The sequence below is a fragment of the Nicotiana tabacum genome, chromosome 22, assembly GCF_000715075.1.
Source record: "Nicotiana tabacum cultivar K326 chromosome 22, ASM71507v2, whole genome shotgun sequence".
NCBI classification, from domain to species: domain Eukaryota; kingdom Viridiplantae; phylum Streptophyta; class Magnoliopsida; order Solanales; family Solanaceae; genus Nicotiana; species Nicotiana tabacum.
This window is the reverse complement of record NC_134101.1, coordinates 48332120-48341075: the sequence shown is the minus strand read 5'-3', so window position 1 is coordinate 48341075 and position 8956 is coordinate 48332120. Positions and strand designations below refer to the sequence as shown.

The window sequence follows — 8956 nt, the reverse complement described above, 5'->3', positions numbered from 1 at the left end:
GGCGAAGTCTCACGTTTGGCCGTAAAATAAAGAATTTACTAGCACACTTCTGTTCACCAACCCCCCTCCCCCCCCCCCACACACACACACAAACACCAAGTGCAAACCAAATAAATACTGGCTAGCTAATAAACCTTACCAATTTAGTGGTTAAAAAGGAACATCATAGATTTGGCATTTCTAAGGGCTAAGAGATCTTGATCCATACACCTTATTTATTGGCTTTCTTCTGAAAGAGAATTGGCATCCTCCCAATAAGCACCTAACTGGTCGCCCAATATCAGGTAAACTTACCGTCTCAATACCAAACTAGTAATCATCACTATCAATGTTGCTCCTTTTAAATTCACTGCAGTTCAATATTATATAAATTAAAATAAAAACAAAAAGCACTAAAAGTTGTCTATTTTTTAATATATTGAGAGGTACAAATTTCTAACAAGTCCAAAAGCTAGACTCCTTGAAAACATTGAGTCTCAGGTAAACATACTCTAAACAATGAAAAATCAGTTATGAATGATGTATCCAAGTAACTGAACCAGATAATTCCAAGAGCTAATACAATTCAGGAATCAGGCAGAAGGCTATTTATTTCAGACAAAACATCCACATCTTCATCCTCTTCTTCAATACCAAGTAAAGCCATCTCATCTTCACCAATATTTTCATTCAACAAGTCCTCCCAAAATCCTGCATTAGTTGCTTTATCTCCACTTTCTGTATGTGCTTTCTCAGCATAGTCATCTTCCTCCAGTTCTAAATCATCAAATCCATAAACATCACCATAATCTTGAAGTTCTTGCTTTATATTAAGATTTTCAATAATATTGCTAGGACCTTGATCAATTGGCCTTCTTCTTTTCTTGTTGATTTCTTCCTCAAGTTCTTTCCTTTTATCCTTTTGCTGCATTATCTGCTGCACAAAGTTTGGATTCTGTATTGCTTTGGCCAAGAAACTCATCATTTGCTGCTGCTTCATTTCTGTCCCTTTAAGTTTTTCTTCCATTGATTTAAGGTATGATTTAGTAGCTTGCTGATGCTGTTTAAGATTAACAAGTTCCATCATTAGAACCTGCTTGTCGCGCCTCAATCGATCAATTTCTCCATCTAATCCAAACCTCCCCAACTCAACACATGAAGAGTACTCCATACCTTGGTTTGAAGACTTAATATTGCAATTGCCACCTGGATAGAAATTATTATTACTTGTCTTTCTCCTCCTAATTTTCTTCAATAGATGCTTTTGCCCCCTCAAGAAACCTTCATTAGCAAATTCCCAATGGTCTGGATTAACCTTCCTAAATCCCTGCATTGTTCACATTCCTACTCCTCCAGTAAGGAAAGAAAATATAAGGAGATGAAAAACCAATAATACTAGTTGCTAGTATTGTTGGCTGAAACACAAATAGACATATATCAAGACCTTTAGGAATTAGATGTCAAGGATCACACGTCAAGAATGATGAAAATGGACAAAACCTAAAGTGCATGCAAAGAAGGTAATGTGAAATGGCTAAATTAGCTGTAAAATTAATGTTAACCCTGGAACTTTGTAAAATGGACAAAACCGCTGAAAATGGACAATCCACCTCCCTTTTATAGTCATTAAGCTTTAGAAATAGTTTTCTCTAGACAAATTATTCTCACTTAAAACCATTGAACCATCAAAGAGACTGTAACCAAAAAGAATTTTAAAAGACAGCAAGCTCCATTAGAAGAAACAAATTAAATCTTGTTCACAAAATATTCTTAACAGCAATTCCCTGAACAAGCCTCAAAGCTTCAACGGTTATTGTGATTCTCCAACAACCGAATCACAATAATCGTTGAAGTGTGAGGCGTGTTAAGGACACTGTTATTAAAGATATTTCGCCAACAAATGTATTACAAGTTCCCACTGGAAGATTAAAAACTCTTTAAGTCATCAACAGATTGACTAACGCTACTCTTGAAACTTGAGGAACATGAATGAAAATGTAAAGAAATATAAGTTCTAAACCACTCTATCAGCAAATATTGAAATGTTTCTCAACTCTCAAGAACTTTAATTCTCCTTCTTTCTAGTTCCTATATCTACTATATATGCCTATTAGATAAATATAATATTCTGTGTGCTCAAAGTTGAATTGGGCATAGAGAATAAAATAAATGCTTACATAAGTATTGAGCTGTCTGACAAAGCTGGAGAAATTGTTATGCTTGAAATACCTTGGAAGAAGATTCATGGCCAAGGTTTGAGGATCCCAAACTATGAAACTGTTGTTACCTCTACTCCAAGAAACGACATCGTTGGTGCTCGGATCATCGACAAGTTCGTAAGTCTTTGTGAGAAATGGTGGAGGGCCACCCTCATGAAGACCCTCCATTGGTTGAGGCATATTGGACATGAAAGTAAACTCTTCCTTTATGGAACCAAAATGGTCCATTGCCTTGAATCTTCAAGAAATGTGAGTAAAGATATTACAAGTTTGAGTCAATGAATAATTAAAGTTAGATAGAATTGAAAGTATGGCCAAAATGGCTGTTGAGGTCAAAGGAAGGCTAATAATATATGCCTTAACTTCTTTGAGTTTTCTTTCAAAATGTATTGATTTAGGATTGGTTTTAGCAGTTGGGGTTTGAGAGAAAAGGGTTTTTGAGCTGAGGGAAGGAGATTTGGAAAATTACACAAAAGAATACGAGATTAGACAAGAATCAAAATTTTCCAAGAAAATAGAGGATATGGACAGGTAAAAAGAGCAGCAAAACAGTTTGTGAATCAGAAAGATAGGGTTCAAAGTATGGGGAAGAGGCGGAAGAAGTGGGAATTTATGTTGCGAGAGAGAGAGAGAGAGTAGTGGCAAAAGGGAGCTGAAGTCACGGTTCAATCAATAGCTTAATTATGAAAATAAAATATAAGTACAGTTTATACTACTTTCTTTGCAATGCTGGAGATTCAAGTCGGTGGAATATAATGGTCCTCAGATATTTTTAGCCCCTTTTCCCTTTTAATTAGATCCCCATTTAATTAATTTTTCTTTTTAACTTTTGGGGTACGTGTTTTGTAGCCTTCTGGCGGACTAAACTTTGTACAATCTAAAACCCTGATTATTCTAGGTGCCTTAGATATTTATTTGTTTCAATCGGAAGTGGTAAGCTCTAAAAGAAATGCAAAATATCAAAAAGATCAGGACAAACTATATAAAAGAATCTTAAAAACGCAATATGTCGAAAATTCACATGTTGTTGTAACCTTGCTTCATAACCTACTTAAGAAAAAGATAACCTTATAGATAGAATTTTATTTTTGTTCAATTAGATTTTATTTTTGAGTTTTACTTCACTCTTTCTTTTTTCTTTTTGTTTCTTGTTTTGGCTGGAGGAAAAGGGAGGGGGTCGTTATGCATGGTTTTAGTGTAACTCGGCTTGATAATTTGGATTAAGAAAGAATTTTAAGTTCTCTTTCAAAAGCAACAGTAGAGGAGATATTTATGTACTCCGAAGTCTTCAAGGATTTATTCGAATGTGCAAGAAGAAGAAAAAATCCTCAAAATCAATATTAGTAATTGTTTTCTTCTGATTTTCTTTTTGTCTGGTCTACTTCTTAGAATGTTGCTGAAATTGTAGATCCATTGCATCATAATTGATTTCTAGGAAATTCTGGAACGTTAAAAATTTATCCGCATCCATGATTAGGTGATATAAATCTATGCTTGAATTATTTGTGACTCTCATAATTAAAATGCATGCTTTAGTATAATTACCGGAGTACAAGTAAGTATTTACCATTCTAGATCTGAGTTCATATAAATTTTTTGTCTGTTGAATGATTAATGCACTCAAAGAAATGTCTAGACGAAAATTAATAATCATAAAATTCCTGTCCTATCAGATGTTGTTTATTCACTCAGAAAATCTTTACGTGGTACCTAATTATATTTAGAAGAATGTGGTGTGTGGGAAGTAATATTTCATTATATTCTTAAGCAGGTATAGGTTTCGAAGTATTTTACCACATAAGTAAAATTACTCGGCGCAAATCCAATTATTCGAATTCTAACCGGGACAACCGAAAACCAAAAGAAAAGGTTTGCTTGAAAATATCTTACCAACCCCAAAAGTGAGGAAAATATCTTGGCTGCTAAATATCAAAATATGCATTAATCTAACAAAAGCTTGGATTGGCTCAAGGAGAGTCCACTTGCTTGTATGCAAATGGAGCCACGCGTCTAAATCATGCATACATATCGATAAGATTTTACACATTTAATATTCTCTCTTTAAAATAACAAATTCAATCCGACTATTTAAATAACCATGTTTGAAAGCTTATTAAATGGTACCAAACCAGTTGAGAACTTTCACGCAAGCTTTAGTCTAACAGTAGTGAACAAAAGAGGAAAGAAAAACAGAAAAAAGTACGCTAATCCTTGAAGTTAGAGAAATATAATAGCCGAGATTATAGTAAATAACAGTATATCATCTTGCTTGTTGGTAATTCTTGTTCTAGCCAAATCTATAATAAAGTTTTGAATTCACATTTGTTGAATGGGTTCTTAAGCTGTTTTCATTAAAAAAGAAAAATACAATACTTTATGGTTGGTATTTATAGTAATCTCATTTATTTTAAAAAGATAAAGCTGAAAAGTTTGTTGCCAAAAAGCAAATAATTCCAAAAATCGTGTAAGCATCTTATTGGTTAACAATATAAAATTAGGCAAATAGTGAGACACATTCGTCCACGTCAAGAGAGTTCCTAATCTGCTTGTGGGCAACAGGTGGAGGATTTCTATTCGAATTAGTAACAGAAAAATACAGAATCATTTGCCTCTTGTTTAATGGAGTAGTATTCAAATCAAATCACTTATTCGCATGATTACAAAGTTTCCCGATTTGCATCAAAGAATAAAGGTACTTCCAATACAAGTAAAGTTGACCAATCAAGACCAAGACAAGAGCGATATTTTTTATTTTTTATTTTTTGGGAAAAGAGGAAAGTTGATCTTGAGAATTATTATAAAATCAGCAGAAAGCTCTGTTAATAAAAATATTACGTAATATATAGGTGACAGTTCATCTAACCCAAAAGTATTAGAACACTAAAATTTTGGTTCAAATAGGAGGGGCAACAACTGGTCAATTTCTTGGTTTGGTCTACAGGTAAACCACGCATTCAGCATGTGTACAAATTTGACAATTGCATTGTTCAGTATATTTTCTTTAATCCTACTTTCGAAATAAATAATTTAAGTCAGATCTTTGCAAAGCAAAAAAAAAAAGAAAAAAGAACTGATTGCGTGTCGTAATATAAACAAGTCACCTCAGCATAATTTGAACATATAGAAGGAGATGTCCGCTTACACGAGACACAGATTGTTTCGAGATAATTTAAAGATAAAATAAGTTCCCAAATATCTATTTTTTGGTTAATATCTTTTTAGTTCTTGCTGATGCTAATGACACCTTCCTTTGGCATAAATATGAAAAATGACAAAGATAACTTCGTTGGTGCAACTCGAGCTATTCATAGTCTCGCCGTAATAATTTCGTTTATTCAGTTTTATAATAGCAGTGTCATTGTTATGGGTAGTTTAATTTCATTCATAAACCAATGAGTTGATTTATATTCGGCTTGTTCGATTGGGGTTTCTAAGAAAATATAGGTACTAATGAACACATGTAGGTAGAAAAGATGGTCGTTAATATTTATTTGTCTTAACAATTAAAAAGAAAATACAAAGATAGGAAAAATCTAAGAGTATCTCATGACGCAATGTGAACAAAATCCAAATTGACATGATTATGAAACTGTCCATATTTCTTTCTTGCTTTATACAAACAGTAAATATGGGCAAAAAGGAGTAATGATCAATTGTAGTCCAAAAACGACAAAAGCCGAGGGGCAGGTCAAAGAAATGATGATCAAAAGTGTAATAATGTTAATAAATTGAACCAGAAAGTACCAGGGATAGCAGGATTAATAACAAGTTTTAGTAAGAAATCGATTTATTTGGAAAGCCAGAGGAAGTACCCCATCTGAAGACACGTGTTACACCATCCCCGCACCGAAAGAAAAGCTAAAAAGTGTTTAGAATAATCAATCAGAACAGTGATACTTACATTTAAAATAACAATAGTAATAATAATATTATGTGATGGGTTCAATGCCTGCTTCTTTAAAAAAGCTCGGCTCATCAATGATGTTTATGATGCGATCCAGCAGATCATTAGCTCAACTAAGATGTTCAAAGCTATCAATTGCACCACTGTCACATTGATACCAAAGATACAACACCCCTCTTCAATTAAGGAATTCAGGCCTATTTCTTGTTGTACTATGCTCCAGGGATGGCTCAATGATATTTATGGCCTAAAATCAAACTTCAATAAGGGATCTGGGGCCCTAAGATTTTTGTTGTAGAAGAAAACTCATAATTTTATTTGTAATTTATTTTTCTAGTTTTTTGAGACGCGAAATTATTAATAATTTATTTATAATTGATTTCTTCTAATAATTCTTTTTCAATTGATAATATAGCTAATCCATTTAATCTATCTTGATATATTGTTGATCTTAAGTAAGAATTTATTAATTTTAATTTTAAAAAACTTCTTTCCGCTGAGGCAACTGTTACAGGAATTGTTAACATTATTCTATAAGCAATATAAACATTTGAAAAAGAATCAAGTCTTTTTATATGATTAAGTATATCGATTAGAGTATCATCTTCTACATGTATTATTTCTTTTAAAACTTTTAATTCAGAAAATAAGTCTAAACCATCAATATCATAGTGACTATTATGTTTTAAAGAACATTCAAGGTTAAGACAATTTTTTTTAAGTTCTCATCATCTAGAGATCTGTACTTTTTGCCACTAAATAAGAAACCAAAAATATTTTTATATGCTTCAAATTATCCAAATCTTCTTTGAAGTAAAAAAATAGCTTGGTCTACTATGTATAAGAAATAATCAACTCTAAAAGATTTTTCAAGAGATTTTATAATTTTATTATTAACATTCTCATCAAATTGTTTCTTTCTATGTATTACACGTTTATTACGAAATTCGAGTTCTATATTCAACTCATATGCAATTTCGTTAGCAGAAATCATGGCAGTTGCAAATCCTTCTTCTCTATATTTTTTGAAAAAAGAAATTAAACCCCTAAGTTGATCTATGACAACATCAATATGCATATATTTTGATTATAAATATTTGCTAACTGAATTAACTGCAAATAGTATATCATACCAAATAGTCATACCCAGTAAAAACTCAAAATTTTCAAGCTCATAAGTTGCTAAACAACTACCTTCGCTTTTAGTTTTTGGATCCTCACTAACTTCTACTAATTTCAATAAAGCATTTCTTATTTGTGGAGTTTGAAATCGTATTGCTTTAATACTTTTAATACGACTTTCCCAACGTGTTGTGATAATGATTTAAGAGTTAGGCTGGGTACATTATCTTTTAAAAAATTTCATCGTTTAGTAGAAGAAGAAAATAGTGAATATATGCGTTGTACTACTCCAAAAAATGATATAGCTTTGGTACAAGAATTAGCCATATCATAAAGTACCAAATTTAGATTATGACAACCACATGGTGTATAAAATGATCTAGGATTTATGTCGAGTAGTCTTTTTTGCTCTCCTTGGTGTTTTCCCTTCATATTGGATCCATTATTATATCTTTATTCTATTAGATTATCAATATCAAGTCCAATATTTTTTATCTCATCTACAATAACTTCAAAAAAATATTTTTCACTTGTATCATCAACTTTTAAAAACTCTAAAAAATACTCAGTAATTCTTACTGGAGTTACAGTGATGTCGACACCCCGTCATATAAAAGACATTTGTTCTTGATGACTTGCATCTTGAGTGCAATCAAGTATGATTGAGAAGTACTTTGTTTCTATAATTTTGTCAATAATTTTATTCTTAATTTCACTAGCTAATAAATTTATCAATTCATTATGTATATGTGATGACCCAAAATGTCATCTTTAAATTTAATAAGTAATTCTGTATTCTAAGACCTCAAAAAATACCATTTATCATTTCTCGACTTGCGTGCGCAATCCGTATAATTTTTCGGAAAGTTTTTATGTGAAAAATGGGAAATAGAGCTTTAAAACTCAACTAAGTTGACTTTGGTCAACATTTTGAGCAAACGGACCCGGATTAGTATTTTGAAAATTTTAGTATGTCTGTATCATGATTTGAAACTTGGGCGTATGTTCGGAATCGAATTCCGAGGTCCCTATCCCGAGTTATAAAATTTTGATAAAAAATTAAAAGCTTGAAAGCTTAATGATTTCTAAGAAATTACTGATATTGGATTTATTGATATTGGGTCCGTATTTTGGTTACGGATCCCGGTATAGGTCTATATTTATGACTTGTCTACCGAATTTGGTGAGAATCGGAGTTGATTTGACGTGATTTGGACGTCCGATTGTAAAAATATAAGTTTTAAAGTTTTCTTGAAATTTTCCTTTGATTGGGTGTCCGATTCGTAGTTCTAAGTGTTATTTTGGCGATTTGATCACGCGAGCAAGTTCGTATGATGTTTTAGAACTTGTGTGCATTTTTGGTTTGGAGTCCCGAGGGCTCGGGTGAGTTTCGGATAGGCTACGGGATGATTTCGGACTTAGAAAATCTGGTTTTCTGCAAACTTCACGGTTCTGGTGTATTCTTCTTTGCATTCGCGAAGGTACTCTCGCGAACGAGAAGAGCAAATTGGGCTGGCACATTTTGTGCTTCTCGTTCACGACATAGTCCGCGTTCGCGAAGGCTTGAGGTTCAAAGCTTCGCCTTCGCGATAGAAGCCTCGTGTTCACGAAAGGGAAAGAGACTGGCCAGGAAAAATTAGCCTTCGCATTCGCGAAGGCCAAGCCAAGCATGCATCGTGTTCGCGAGGTAGCCCTCACGTTCGCGAAGAGTAAAATTTGACAGCACATAATT

The 8956-nt window shown here is 32.9% G+C and overlaps 1 protein-coding gene across 1 annotated transcript; it reads right to left on the bottom strand.

Annotated features, from left to right (window-relative positions):
• Window positions 1–345: 345 nt before the first annotated feature.
• Window positions 346–3600, bottom strand: LOC107806832 (heat stress transcription factor A-6b). The gene is made up of 2 exons (XM_016631083.2): window positions 2157–3600; window positions 346–1306 (listed from the first exon to the last, which is right to left on the bottom strand). Exons 1-2 carry the CDS (start codon window positions 2424–2426, stop codon window positions 566–568), a joined length of 1011 nt encoding a protein of 336 aa, XP_016486569.1. The 5' UTR covers window positions 2427–3600; the 3' UTR covers window positions 346–565.
• Window positions 3601–8956: the final 5356 nt, after the last annotated feature.

Bases quoted from the DNA above. Each gene is read 5' to 3' on its own strand.
- LOC107806832 (XM_016631083.2), bottom strand. From the start codon at position 2,426: ATGGACCATTTTGGTTCCATAAAGGAAGAGTTTACTTTCATGTCCAAT. The intron at 1,307-2,156 runs GTAAGCATTTAT...TGAACAATGCAG, and splicing joins TCAGACAGCTCAATACTTAT to GGATTTAGGAAGGTTAATCC.